This window comes from Carassius gibelio, chromosome A20, assembly GCF_023724105.1.
Source record: "Carassius gibelio isolate Cgi1373 ecotype wild population from Czech Republic chromosome A20, carGib1.2-hapl.c, whole genome shotgun sequence".
In the NCBI taxonomy this organism is placed as follows: Eukaryota; Metazoa; Chordata; class Actinopteri; order Cypriniformes; family Cyprinidae; genus Carassius; species Carassius gibelio.
Window position 1 is genome coordinate 26853709 of NC_068390.1, and position 15716 is coordinate 26869424.

General features: G+C 33.9%; 1 protein-coding gene across 1 annotated transcript in view; it reads left to right on the forward strand.

The window, feature by feature from the left end:
- LOC127938087 (alpha-(1,6)-fucosyltransferase-like) overlaps positions 1–15716 on the forward strand; it is an 85731-nt gene that overhangs the window by 51847 nt on the left and 18168 nt on the right. The window contains exons 2-4 of the mRNA XM_052534492.1: positions 1768–2258; positions 9311–9426; positions 15093–15258. Of these exons, the coding sequence (XP_052390452.1) occupies positions 2056–2258; positions 9311–9426; positions 15093–15258 (485 nt within the window). The 5' untranslated portion in view covers positions 1768–2055. The remainder of the gene's footprint in view (positions 1–1767; positions 2259–9310; positions 9427–15092; positions 15259–15716) is intronic.

Genomic DNA, 15716 nt, shown 5'->3' on the forward strand with positions numbered 1-15716 from the left:
GCGGTTGCTGATGCTAATATCGCAGCAAATCGCTGTCAGCGTGTCACTCGCTTGCAGCGTAGACACAATGTCTCACTCATTCCAGGAGGGAAACTGATGACACTGGGTTTTCTAGGGCCGTTCCAGTGCGCTCATCACATCAGTTTGACTGTATGTCACTAAACATGTCAACATCTGCGGGACAGGTCTGCAGGAATGAGGGGGATTTAGTAGGATGTACCCCCAAACTAACAGATGTGTTAAGAGTCTCCTCACATCTGTCATGAGATTGCACCTTCGTGAGATTGTCGTTTGGATCGATCCTTGTGGGTGCCGAGGCAGGGCTGTGTCAGGGGTGTGAGGAACTGCATTTTTATTTGTGTGTTTTAGTTGTATTTGGATGTTTTCAGTTCATTGAAACTGTAGCATGTTCTCTGTAGCAATTGTTTGGATTCAAGGCTCAGATTTTGCGCTGGATTGTGTCCCAACTAGGCTTGCAAAAAGATGGACAGTTTCCAGTAAATTTCCAGAAACTTTCCAAAAATCCCTGGAATATATATATATATATATATATATATATATATATATATATATATATATATATATATATATATATATATATATATATATATATACAGTACAGACCAAAAGCTTGGAAACATTATTATTTTTAATATTATCTTATATATTTGATGAATAAAATATTAAAATGAACTGCATTTATTCAACAACAAAAAAATTCTAATAATATATATATTAAGAAAAAGAAAAGAAACAAATATTACTGACCCCAAATTACTGACCAGTATTGCATATTGTTATTACAAAATATTTATATTTTAAAACAAAGCTTCCTTTTTTTTTTTTTTTTTTTTTTATTCATCAAAGTATCCTAAAAAAGTATCACATGTTCTAAAAAAATATTAAGCAGCAGAACTGTTTCCAACTTTGATAATGAATCATCATATTAGAATGATTTCTAAAGGATCATGTGATAATGATCCTAAAAATTCAGCTTTGCATCACAGAAATAAATGATAATTTAAAGTATAATAATTTTAAAAACAATTATTTTAAATTGTAATAATATATCACAATATATAAAAAAAAATCTGTATTTTTGATCAAATAAATGCAGGCTTGATGAGCAGAAGAAACTTCTTTCAAAAACATTAAAAATAGTAATGTTTCCAAACTTTTGGTTTGTACTGTATATATAAAACCCTGAAAAGTTTTTAAATTTCTGTAATGTTTCCAAAATTTACTGGAATTTTTTTCACCTTTTTACAACTCTAGTCCCAACACAGAAACATTGTAACATTATAGCATGCACTTGCAGTGAGTTTCATTGATTATAACTAGAACAATCTAAATGTGATTTTCTTGCAGTGTTGCATGCTTTGATGATTGTACCAGGAACATTTTAGTTTTATTGAATTTCTCGCTTGCAGTGTTGCAGGATCACACATCTGCAGTGTAAACAGATGTGTTGATTATAACAGGATCATTTTAATCATCACACTTCTCACTTGCAGTTTAGTCAGTTTTGTTTATTTTCACCAGGAACGTTCTAGTTCTGCTGCAGTGCAGAAATGCAGTGTTGCAGGGTCATGCATTTGCCGTTTAGGCAACTTCATGTATTATTTAAAGAGAGTTCTGCTTCTGTTCGGTTTTGCTTGTAGGGGTCACAATATTATAACACTTTATTATTTGCAGTCAGCATTGTATTTCTCTAGTTGAAAACCACTTCTCTGTATAACATCTTTCTCTCTTTCTTTCTTTCTCCAGAGGCCTAATGCGTCTAGAGAACCCAGCTTTTGGACTGAAACGACAAAGCTAATGAGACACCAGTGAAACCTACTAATGCAATACCACAATCATCTACTAAAGAAACACAATGGAAGATCTGCCTTCTTGACGAGTCGCGATGCATGAATATCCACGGTGTGTTGATGTACCTATACAGACACAACTGCTTCTTTCGACCTTCCACATTTGGACGCCCCGCTTTCAAGCTCTAGTTTAAGACTCAGCATGTCTGCCGTCCATCGGTTGTGACTGGAGTTTGGCGGCAGCATGCGTCCATGTGCGGGCTCCTGGCGCTGGATAGCGCTGGTCCTGCTGGCCTGGGGGACGTTGCTCTTTTATATCGGGGGACATCTGGTGAGAGACAACGAACATGCGCCACGCTCCAGCCGCGAACTGGCGAAGATCCTCACCAAGCTGGAGCGACTGAAACAGCAGAACGAAGACCTGCGGCGCATGGCTCAGTCACTACGGTAAATCAATATAGAATGAAATACTTGTTTCATACTAATATCGGAGTGCAGATTCCTCAAATAGTGTCTGTTTTGCTCAAGCATGCCACAATTTCTTTCAAAATATGATGTGTTACATAGTATTTTTGCTTTTTCCAACAGAAGCGCCATGGTCCATTATTACAGCATCTTTTAAAGGAATGGTTTGGGGAAAAATGAAAATGTCTTTATTTTCTGTAATTAGAGTCCACTGAAGGCGAGCATCGTGATCTCCCAAGTGCAGTTTTATTGCTCCCCCCCCCCAAAAAAGAGCAGATAAACAACAAACACAGAGATGGCTTGACTAGACTAGGAAATACAAGAACATATACATGAACACAACTCAGGCAACACTAAAACATGAACATAAACCAACACCCAAAACCATTTCACCAATCTGACATTTTCTCACCATCAGAATTCTGCTTTTGTGTTCCACAGATAAAAAAAAAAAAAAAGTATTTGCAACAAAAAGAGGATGAGAAAATAATAACAGGATTTTCATTTTTGGCTGAATTATTCCTTTGACGTTGGCATCTGTGCTAGAAAGACCAGCAGAGACGAGGATGAAACCATTTTTAGGTTAATTTAAGCTAGTTTGATGCTTCTGTTGCAGGTATCCATTCTGTTGCTTAGAAGGAATATTGTAGTGTTTATTTCATATAAATAAGAATTGTCGAAATTGTCGAAAATGCTCTCAGGACAAACTATCTATCTTTTATTATTAGTAACCTATTTTACTAATAATAAAAATGCAAAAATCACTATCATTAATATTTAATATACATTTTTATTTTAACTTTTATAATATTTTATATTAATGGGTTTTTTTCTTTATAATTTGTTTGTTTTTTATGCATAAATGTAAGTGTAATATAAATAATAAAACTTGAATTTTTTTATTATTCAATGTTTATTTTTATTTTTTATTTAAATGACCTAACTTAATTAAAATGCTAAAAACAATACAAATATAAACTGAAATCATATTTCTTTTGTTCACAATAATGACTTTGTTTTTATATTTTTATTTTATATTTGTTTTTTAATATTAAAAAATATGCTATAAAATGCTACCAAATATTATAAGAGCATTATATATATATATATATATATATATATATATATATATATATATGTGTGTGTGTGTGTGTGTGTGTGTGTGTGTGTGTGTGTGTGTGTGTGTGTGTGTGTGTGTGTGTGTGTGTGTGTGTGTGGGTTGTGTGCATTATTTAATTGTTGTTTTAATATTATTAATTAATTATAATAGAAACAAAATCCCATATTTATAAATGTTTTTTTTAGTAAAACTGAGTCAAACAGTCCAAGAGGTTTTTTTATATAATAACTTAATATATAATGTAATTATCATGATATTAAATATTAATATTTTTGTAAGTTGATTTGGATAAAAGTGAATTCATAAATATAATATTGATTTTAAAATGTATATGTTTTAATATTTATTATTATTTTAATTTTTACATATTTTTATTTCAAATTTTAATTACCTAAATTAAAATGTTAAAATAAATCACAATGTAAATTGAACTCATATTTCTACTATTTATATTGAAGCACACCGAGTGTGTGACTCAGAGCTGGACTGCAGCACGGCGGAGCATGAGGAGTTTTTGCAGGATGTTCTTGAGGGATGTGAAGGACGTTTTCTGAAGTTCAGGTGGAGAAAGTCAAGTTTTTAAAAGAGCTTATACTGAGGAGAGAAGACTGAGGCAAATTCAGTGCTCTCAATGTTTCACTGGGTGACTTTTTGACGCTGAGGATTGTGCAATATGTTCGAGAAAGAGTGTTTTTGCAGAGAAACTGGAGAAAGTGCTGTTCTTGAAAAGATCCTCAGTGAAGTAGGACTGCCAAATGAATTGAAGAAATAATTACAGATTACAGCTGCCACAATTAACTAATCGTGAAAAGTGTTTTGATTAAAGCACAGTGCTGATTTGTAAGGGAAGTAAGTGTGCTTGAAACTGAACGTGCATTTGATAGTCTGTAGCGTAGTTCCTCAAAAACATCTCCAGAGAACCAATCTATGGCCCAGAAGCAGAGAACAACGCTTACTCTGGTCATTTGTCTTTATCGGGCTGAACGAGGGCCATCAATTTCAGATATAAATCTTGATCTGATCAATGTCTTCTGTGCTTTCATTCCCAAAAGATCGTCCAGTGTGGCTCTTGTGTTTCTTTCAGCCTCAATCTGGTCTCAGTCTCCCATTGATCTGCTCTAAACCTGGAGGACCACGATATCAATCCCAGATCTCTGATAGATCCAGCAGCATCCTTGGACTGTAGAACGGGAGGAATATTGATTATAAAACAGCTGTATTTATTAGTGGGGTTTACTAAAGCAAGATAGAGCTTATACAGTCTTGCAGCATTTGTGTGTGTGTGTGTGTGTCCATGCACTGGTTTGAGTGGTTTATGAGAAAAAAATGTTTTATGATGACATGGGTATTACAATATGAAGGTGGTTTATGGACACTTCCTGTGTCCCTGTAAAAAGTTTTTAAAAACATACTATATGGTGTTTTTTTTTTTGTTTTTTTTGGGAAAATTTAAAAATACAGAAAGTTTTCTGTGAGGGGTCGGTTTAGGGTTAGGGTTGGTACAGTGTGTACAGTATAAAAACCATTACTCCTATGGAGAGTCCCCGTATACCTCCAATACTAACATTATAGATTATAAATATATTATGTTTATAATATTGATATTGATAGGATTTTATCATATACAAATAAAACATTAGTATATTTGATTTTGTTATATTATTTTAAAAAAATGCCAAATAAATAGACAATAAAACATAAAAATACATAAATATTTTAAATTATTTGAGAACATACCAAAAATATAATAAGAATACATTATTCCATAATCATATTAAAATATAAAAGTCTAAGGATTATTGCACCCACGTTGATGAGAGCCTCCATTTCTCCCAAAAATAACAAAACATTTCCTAAAAGAATATCTTCAATAAAGCACTGTTTAAATGCCAGAAGGCACTATAGTGTTTTATGTTATTTATATATGCACATACTACCATCATAAAGTGATGATAAAAACCTGCTGGATAGATACATTAACATGGGAATTGATGCAAAAGGCAATAAAATGTTTGCAGCCTTTGTTGATTTGTAATGAAATGGTCTCTGACAGCGGCCTCTGTGTGTGTGTGTGTGTGTGTGTGTGGCATTATTAGGAAGCTTTCTCCACACATCATAACGTTGATTTGTTTCAGAGATGCAGGGCTCCACACCCTCAGGCCGGCTGGAGATATGTGTGCTTTCTGTCAATAGCATTATATCTGAAATTAGAAATTGCCACAGAGCTCTGGAGAATATTCAGCTACATAAATTCCTCATAGTGGCGTTTGCCAAGAACTCACACAATAAACACAGAAAACGAAATAGCTTGAATGATTAAGAATATCGTCCCACTGCACTTAGTATGTGCAGCCAGACTCTGACTATCAGCGGAAAAGTTCCTCACATTGCAGCTTATTGTGTTTTGTGTTGACACAACATTTGGGAGGATTGAGTGTTCTGGTGCCTTTAACACATCACTGTGTGGTTGCCAGGATGTTATGGGTGGCTTTACCATGTTGATAAGATGTTTTGAGTGGTTTTAAATCGTCTAGAGTTTTCTTTTTTTTTTTTTTTTTTTTTACCAGATCTTTATGCAAACTGTTATTGCGTTTTGGCTGGTCTTAACATGTTGCTGTGCAGTTGCTTGGATGTTCTGGATGATTGTAACATTGCTACGCCATTGCTAAAGTGGCTCACTCATGTGGTTCTTGAGTTTCCACATTTTACCCCGGTCTTACTTCCTGTTTTCCTTATTTGGTCATGTTTCCGGTTCCTTTCCTCAGTTCCATTAGTTCCATGTGTTCCTCGATTAGTTCATTTGGTTCCACCCGATTCCTGTCAGTGTCTGTGTCTTTAAATAGTGTTCACAGTTCTCTGTTTGTCGTTGAATGTCATTATTTATTTATTTCTTGTGTATCTCCTTGTGGGTTGAATTAAAACCAAACTCCTGTATTCTCCCAGATCTTCTCCTTCATTCTTTCCTAGTGAAGTGTGTCATGTGGATGATTGTACTGTTGCTATACATTTGCTAGGGTGTCCTAGATGGTTGTAACTCGATGAAATGCAGTCGCTAGGATGTTTTGCATGATTTTAACATGTTGGTATGCATTTAGTATGGTATTTGGAGTGGTTTCACACTTCAGTCTGATTGCTTTAAAAAGTAACAGCACACTTACTGTAGGATTAGAGGTTTGTTCATATTCACTAATATTCAGTTCTTCCATGCCTCGTTCTCATCGCCGTATCTGTGTGATCTTCAGGCTTCTGTCTCCATCATCTCCTCCTGACTAATCTTGCAACTCTCGTTATTTTCTCTCGGAGCGCTGCATGTGGCAGTGACTGACAGTAATTCACTGGCTGTAATGTCATTTGCCTGCCGTTCGCTCCGGTATCAGACTCTGTTTTGCTCTCCATCAGCAGTTCTGAAGTTCTGATGCTCGTGTCTCGCACTCGTTAGATGGAATTGAACTGAGCTTTTCTGTCCTCTAATAACATGTTTCATTTATACTTAAATTGAACAGTCCTCGGGCACTTTGTGGTAACTATATAAATATGTATATAGTTACCATTTGCATATATTGCAGAAATATATTGTTAGCCTTGAACGCTGAGCCATCTGTGCCCTTTGAAGTGTGTTTTAAGTATCTAGTAGTCAGTAAAACGAAAACCAGAAGGCCACAAGCTTCCCGATTTATTTTTCTTTTTCCTCTCTGCTGGTTTCCTAGATATTTAAAGGGATAGCACACCTAAAAATTTAAATTGAAAACTCACCCTCAAGTTCCAAACGTGTGTGAGATCATTGTTTTTTTTCTTCTTCTTCTTCTGTTGAACACAAAAGAAGATATTTTGAAGAATGTTGGTAAACAAAAAGTTGACGGTAGCCATTTACTAATAAAAAAAAAAAAAAAAAACTACCGAAGTCAATGGGGACCATCAACTGTTCAATTATCCACATTCTTCAAAATATCTTCTTTGTGTTCAACAGAAGGAAGAAATTCATACATTCTTCAAAAGATGTTTTGAAGAACATGGATATAACCGAACGGTTGATGGCCCACATTTACTTCCATAGTACTGAAAGAAATACACTTTGGAAGTCAATGGGGACCATCAACTGTTTGGTTTCCCATATTTTTCAAGATATTTTTGTGTTCAGAAATACTAAATATCAAAAGATATTTCAAAAGGTATTTTGAAGAATGTGGATAACCGAAGAGTTGATGGTCCCCATTGACTTCCATAGAATGAAAGAAATATGGGCACCATAAACTTTTCGGTTACCAACATTCTTCAAAATGTGTTTTAACAGAAGGAAGAAATTCAGGTTTGGAACAACTTGAGGGTGAGACATTTTTCAGTCAACTATCCCTTTAACTGACTCTATACTAAGTTTACAGTCATGACGTAAATGACGGACTTGATCTCATTAGCATCCTTTGGTAGGTGTTTAGATGTGAACTGGATCGTGCTTTATCATGATGCAAAGCTGCTTAGAGGAGGTCGACCTATTTATTTTACAAACTGCAGTTAGAGACGAAATTCAGATGTTATGGAATGTGGGTCGATTCGTTCATTTCAGGACTTGAAAGGCCAATTTACTCTTCTGGGGTCTTCATTTTTCTTTTACTTGCAGCAAAATGAGTCGTCTTTATGAAGTCTATGCCATTTGAATTATATGATAAAATATTAGACTGTATTAAATCTTCTTAATTGGATGTTTATTGCATTAAAGAATTGGAAGTTTTGTAATCTGAATCTAATTGGATGGTTGTTTGGTATTATATTGAACTTTAATCTAATTATTCATTATAGCTTTCTTTACAGATTGTATTTCTTTTTTTTTTCTTTTTTTTTTTTGTAGATCAAAGGAGTTTCTCAAAAGTCTCAATCACTATCACTCACCCCCCAAAAAAAAAAAACTATATAAATAATATTTTCTATTGTAATATATTGTAAACTGTAATTTATTATTGTGATGCACAGCTGTATTTTCAGCATCATTCCTCCAGTCTTCAGCGTCACATGATCTTCAGAAACCATCCTAATATGCTGATTTACTGCTCAAGAAACATTTTCTGATTATTAACAATGTTGAAAACAGTTAATGTTTTGGTGAAAACCTAACATTTATTATTTCAGAATTCTTTGAATAGAAAGTAAAAAATAAAAAAACTTAAAACTGTCTTTACTTCCACATTTGATCAACTTAAGGCATCCTTGCTAAATAAAAAGTGTTAATTTCTTAAAGAAATATGAAAAAAGCCTTTTTGTTTCCTCAGTACTCAGGGTTGTTTTTGTTATTATAAATTTAAAGCCTTTTTTTTTTTTGCATCTTTTGAATCAATTAGTATTCCCTCTTCTAACATGCTCTATTGATTTCTCCACACTAATCTTTGTTCTTTTGCATACAGACCCTCATGCAAATGCATGCAGCAGTGGTATTAATATTACTGCATGATTACCATATTAATATGTAATATAAACGATCTACTAATTGGTTTCGGCACTTGACCCGTTTACCGCTGTATAGAAACAAATGGAAATTTTCAGTAAACATTCAGTAATAAAATAATGCCAATATGATATGTGGTGTTAAATGAGCGGTTGTTGGCGTCATGCAGAGTTTCCCAAAGGCTCATTAGTTGAGGGGTGATTTCATCTAAATCAGCTGAATAGAAACGAACAGTCAAACTGTAATTAGCAATTATGCTTTAGACGAATGTAAGCAGCTAATTTATGCAGCGCACTAAACGCTATTGAACATCACAGCGGATATTTATGATCATTTTATTCAAGGCCAATTGGTAATCAGACGCTAGTGAATCAACATACTGAGCCTGATGTAGTTTTGTGTTTGTTTACGCAGCGCTGGCGGTCTGATTGCTTTCTTCATGGATGCTGCGAGTTTGCTAACGAACCATGTGTTCTGCAGGATTCCAGAAGGACAATCGGATGGGCCAATATCATCAGGAAGACTGCGGTCTCTTGAGGAACAGCTAAGCCGAGCCAAACAGAAGATCCACGGTTTTCAGAGATTATCTGGAGACGGTAAGAGAGGAGATCATCAGGACTGAGTCCCCATTTCTGAACCCTAAACAAACTTTCCACTGGCCAGATTTTATGAGATGTTTTAGGGAATGCATCTTTAATATGAACACGTTTTGTTGAATTGTTTTTGTTTTTGTTTTTTTTCCCCACTTATTTTAAGTAATAAGTAAGAGAATCTGGCAGTTCAGTAAGATATTAATAAAATTACATTCACAGTATAATCTACTAAATTAAATCCAAGTAATTTAAAAGATTAGTACTGCACTTAAAAAGTTTGGGGTTGGTAATTTTTTTTTTTTTTTAGTATCTTTTTGTTTGTTAAAAAATACAGCAAAAACAATATTGTGAAATATTATGGCAATTTAAAAAAACAGCTGTTTTCTGTTTGAATATATGGTAAAATCTAATCACTGTCTTCAGTGTCACATGATCAGAAATCATTGTTATATGGAATTACACAAAATACATTCATGACAATAAAATTAATAAAAATCTTAATTTATGCAGTATTGCTTCTCTCGAAAATGTATCTGGTTTCAAAGATTTGTAGTTTTGTATTTTATTTAAAAAAGCTAAAATAATTAAAAAAAAGTACTTCATTTGGATTAAAATTCAGCATTTTAAGTGTTTTATAATGGCTGTCAGTTATATCCATTAATTTAATGCTGACAAAATGTAATAAATTAGCATAGTCGTATGTTTACTACTGTACTATCAGAACAGTTAAAGCCTTTTAATTGGTTGAGTCATGTTTATTTCTGCTCACAATTCTTACAATAATTTAATTTCCTTTTGTCAGCCAGTAAACAATTTATATTTATTTTAGGAATATTTTGTGGCAGATATAACAAACTATGCAGGGCCGGATCTACCGGGGTGGCATAGGGTGGCAAATGCCACCCTTAAAGAAAGCCTTGCCATCCCAGTTGGCAGCAACGAATTAAAAGTTATGGCCAATTTGAAAATTTACGAGCGCGAATCTTTCATGATTCGTGATCCCATACCGAACTCCCGAACTGATTCAAATGATTTGCGATCCCCAAACTGACTCAAATGATTCGCGATCCCGCTACGAACTCCCGAACTGATTCAAATGATTCTCAATTCCCAAACTGACCCAAATGATTCGCGAACCCGCTTTGAACTCCCGAACTGACTCAAATGATTCGCGAACCCGCTCCGAACTCCCGAACTGATTCAAATGATTCGCGATCCCCAAACTGACTCAAATGATTCGCGATCCCGCTACGAACTCCCGAACTGATTCAAATGATTCTCAATTCCCAAACTGACCCAAATGATTCGCGAACCCGCTTTGAACTCCCGAACTGACTCAAATGATTCGCGAACCCGCTCCGAACTCCCGAACTGATTCAAATGATTCGCGATCCCCAAACTGACTCAAATGATTCGCTATCCCGCTACGAACTCCCGAACTGATTCAAATGATTCGCGATCCCCAAACTGATTCAAATGATTCGCGACCCCGCTTTGAACTCCCGAACTGACTCAAATGATTCGCGATCCCGCTCCGAACTCCCGAACTGAGTCAAATGATTCGCGAACAGATCTCTGACATTATATTCAGATATAAATGTAATTTAAAAAATAAATTAATAATTATCGATTTTCAAATAGTGCACCTGTCAAACATAGTCTATTTTGCCGTCAATACTGTTGATGCCTGACGGTGTCCTTTATCAGTAGGCTTCATATGTTTTTTTTATATGCAATATCAACATGAAGTATAGATAGCGCCATGTCAGTCACGATTTAAAGACACAGAAAACGCGAAATGCACCATCCCAGTTGCTCCAAAAAAAAAAAAAAAAACTCAGTCTGCGGCTGAATGTTCATAATTGATGGATGAACATCTATGCCCGGGTAGAGTACATCAGCAATCCAGCGAAGAGAAAAGAAAACTTAAAGTAAAAAAAATAAATAAAAGCAGAGATAAAGTTGGCTTGACGTTGGACGTTGGACGAGTCTCAAATTTAGGGACCATCTCTAAAGTTACATGCGATATTGGTATACACTTTTTTAACCTCAGTAGCATTTGAGGAGAATAACTCATAGTCATAAAAACAACTGTAATTGTTAATTTACGGTACAGCTATAATGCACAATTGAATTGAATGTTTGATATTTATTAAAATAATCTGTAAATCATATGTAAATTATGCTACTCTTTCACATGGGCTCAAACGCAAATTTGAAGCTCAATAGCATTTGAGGAGAAATACTTGCAGTCATAAAACAATTGTAATGTGTTCATTTAGGTGTCAGCTACAAATGCACACCTTATACATTTTTAATATATATTAAAATAAAGTATAAATCATTTAGGTAAAAACGAGGCCCGTTTATCACTTTCAGGCACATTCCTGTGAAAGGTTTTTTTTTTTTTAGGTTCCCCTACGAAAATTACCCATGGTTTTAACAATAACACCAGGAATCATTGTTCTCGTAGCCATGGTAACTGCAAATTAACCATGGTTTTGTTACTTCAAATAATAATTTACAAAGTATTAATATACTGTAAAATTTTTGTTGTTGTTGTTGCTATAAAAACAAACCTAAGCCATCAATAGCCTTTAAAATGACTTAAAATGCATTATATAAAAAAATAATGAGGCTTTATAATTTCTTCAACAAAAACCATGCATATCACAACCCTTACAAAAATAAACCATGGTTTTATCATAGTAAAACTGCTTAGTTTCCTTTTGCATGATTTCTGAATGCTTGAGACTATAAAATAAATTAGAGTCATAATAAAGTTATAGCCACAGGTAAATGTCGAGAGCTACAATTTTGATTTGTAAATAATACAATTTATTCATTTAGTTTTTTATTTGATTAAAGTTCTATTTTCACCCCTATAGTAGGTGTTTTTTCATCATCATATTTGAGGAAGGGGGGCACAACAATACAGTCCTGCTTAGGGCACCCATTTAGCCAGCAGCCGCCCTGAAGGTGTTGTTATACACATCTCTGGGAATGTGTGCTCTACTACACACACACACACACACACACACATACACACACTGAAGCACGCGTTGTGTTTTCATCTCTTCACTATATTGATGCATGATGTATGCTACACATGTGCACATCAGTGCGCTATGAGAGGATTTCACCATTTCATTTGATTAAACTATCATCATTCATTCGTATCGTCTACACAGACTGACAGAAACGGCAATGTCTTTACGACAACCTGTCAAAATAAAATTCCGGTATAACTTTGAAGGAATTCAAACAGAAATATAGTACTATTGCACAGTAACAATAACACCATATTTTTCCAATTTCTAAAAGTACATTTGTATTTGTGCCTATAATGTTTATTTATTTATTATTATTGTCAGCTAATAAAACCTATTCTTCAGAGACCATATTCATATAACATCTAAATCTAAATGTAGCTCTTGAGTGGTTGAGTTAGATGATGATTAACACTAAACAGTAGAAAATCAGTTGAGTCTCCCCAGCTGGAAATGTCATTGGCTGTTAAAATCTTGTGTTTCTTATAATAAATTGACATATTGATAACACTGAACCTTTTATAATGCTCTTAATTACATGTTGATGCATACTGTATGGATTAGTGAGTGTGGGGGTGCTTATGGGGTATGGTCACTTATTCCTTATATGAACTGTTTCAAATGCAAGACATTGATTGCATGAGATTAAGTTTGTAAATGATAGCCTGTGTCCTTTTGTAGTGTGCACATATATTTATCATCAAACTGTGATAACTGTGACTAAATTCAGTATACGTCTACCATATGTTGCCACCCCTCAAAAATTCCTGCCCCCTTCTCACCACCCCATCAATATTTTTCTAGATCCGCCTCTGAAACTATGCATCATCACCAGTTTACATTCTGGTGTAGACTTGCAGATTGACGTCCATGTACAGTAGGTGTAACAGAAGCACAACAGCATGAGTCATTGTGTAGGTAGAGTTTGAATGTTTGCACAATAACCATCATCATCATCATCATCTTCACCCCGTGCCAGAAGAGTGCAGGTCACAGATGTATAGCCTGTCTCTCTCATGCTGCTTCACGTCGTGTTCTGACCCCTGTGAAAGACAGATAGATGCTGTGTGTCTCACTCAGGTCACCTCTGCTGTAATGAGAGCAGCTCTGCACAAACCCTACTGAGCTGCTCACCTACATCTCCTTTTTAAATTACAGTTGAAGTGATTTTCTTGTGCATTTTTGTCATTTTTATTATTATTATTATAAAAAAAAAAAGTTTTTTTATTCATTTTTATTTCAGTTATAGTTTTAGGTAGTTTTCTGTTGTTGTTGTTGTTGTTTTTGTAAAATAAAAACGATAAATGTTGCCTTGGCAAAAATCTGAAAATAAATAAATATATATATATATATATATATATATATATATATATATATATATATATATATATATATATATATATATATATATATATATATATATATAAATAATTTAAATATATATAAATTTGAATATATATAAATTTAAATATATATATATATATATATATATATATATATATATATATATATATATTATGAAATTGTGTGTGTGTGTGTGTGTTTTCTTCAGTTAACGATAAAAAATGTTTCTCATGGTTTTAGTTTTTAGTTAACTATAATAAAACCCTGATTCGTAGTTTTATAATTTAGACAAATTTCTAAATATAAGGAGGAATAAATATAATCGGGTATATATTTCTTAGATTTAGAGATTTATTTGTAATATTTCAAATCTATGATATTTTATTTAATACCAAAACAAAGTAATAGTGAAATTATCTTTGATATAGTTTAAATGTATTATATATATATATAATACATTTAAACTATTTCAAAGATAATTTCACTATTACTTTGTTTTACATATGTATATACATTTGTGTTTTATGTATGCATGTTCATAGATAGATGACAAATTATTTATATACAGTATATAATATATTTTCTTATATAAGTTGTGTATCATTTGTCTAAATAAATACATTAGTTGTTATATGTCTGAATTATAAAACTTCAAATAAACTGATATTTCATTGAACACTGAAGCTTAATGGAAAAAATATATATAAATATTTAAAGTTCCAACCCAATATCTGAGTATTTTTATGCTCATTATTGTATCAAATTGTTAGCTTGGTAACTTTTTGAAAACTAAAAGTGAGTCCTAAATGCAGAGCATCTAAATGAGTCACTTCTGAGGTTCTATTTCGATTAGGATGCTGTCTATGTAGGCGGTAGGATTTGGAACAGAGCCTTCATCGAGGGTCACCCGTCCCGGAGAGATTAAAACCCCTGGGTTCTTAAAAAAAGCACTGAACTGAACTTATTACATAAGAGCAAAAGATGGAGACAGAGAAATGTAGAGTGAGAGACAAGTGAAAAGAAATTAAGAAAGAGGACTAAATCTTTAGGGAAGATTCACAGCAGTTGCAACCTTTCACACTTTCTTTAAAAACTCACTGACTATTTCAAATCTACCCGCCATATTTTTATATAAAACATATATTTGTCAAGAGTAATAGCTGGTGAGTCAACAGCAGTTTTCAACTCCATACATTGTGTACTAAGGCCATTTAGTGATTGCCTTCACAGTGTTTCAGACATTATTGCTTTGTTAATCGCTCTTCTCTTTCTCAGTTGGCCCGGGTCGAGAACAGGAGGAACTGCGGAGGAAGGTGGAGAACGGAGTGAAAGAGCTGTGGTACTTTATTCACAGCGAGATACAGAAGCTGAGTCACGTGGAGGCGTCAGACAGACAGAAACACACTGAGACGCTGCTGCAGGACCTCGGCCATCAACAGAGGTCAGATACGGACAGGCCATTATCTTTAAATGCTCATCTGCCTGGAGGTGTCATTCAAGCTTTGTCTTTAATTCTTTAGGAGAAATTCAAATAGACACAAATGAGACGCACAGTTAGAGTATTGAGCTCTAAAATAGATGCATCTGAGAATTAGAAGACTTAATTTGCTCTAATTTAACTTTATTAGTGACTTGGAGAAACAGTTTAGATTTCAACTCAGTCAGTCTCTCAAAACATGTTAAGGACATATTTCGTGACAAAGTCAAAACAATAATAAAGACGCTGCATTTTGCATAAAGAACACAAAGCCTAAGTATTACGATTTATTGCATTGTGACAATAGCTTCTGAATTATTTTTATTGTAATAAAAAGAAAATGTAAATAATTTTTCAAATGTGAAATAATAAATAATAAGATGTAGCTGCTGAATTACGTTTAAAAACACATAACCTACTCT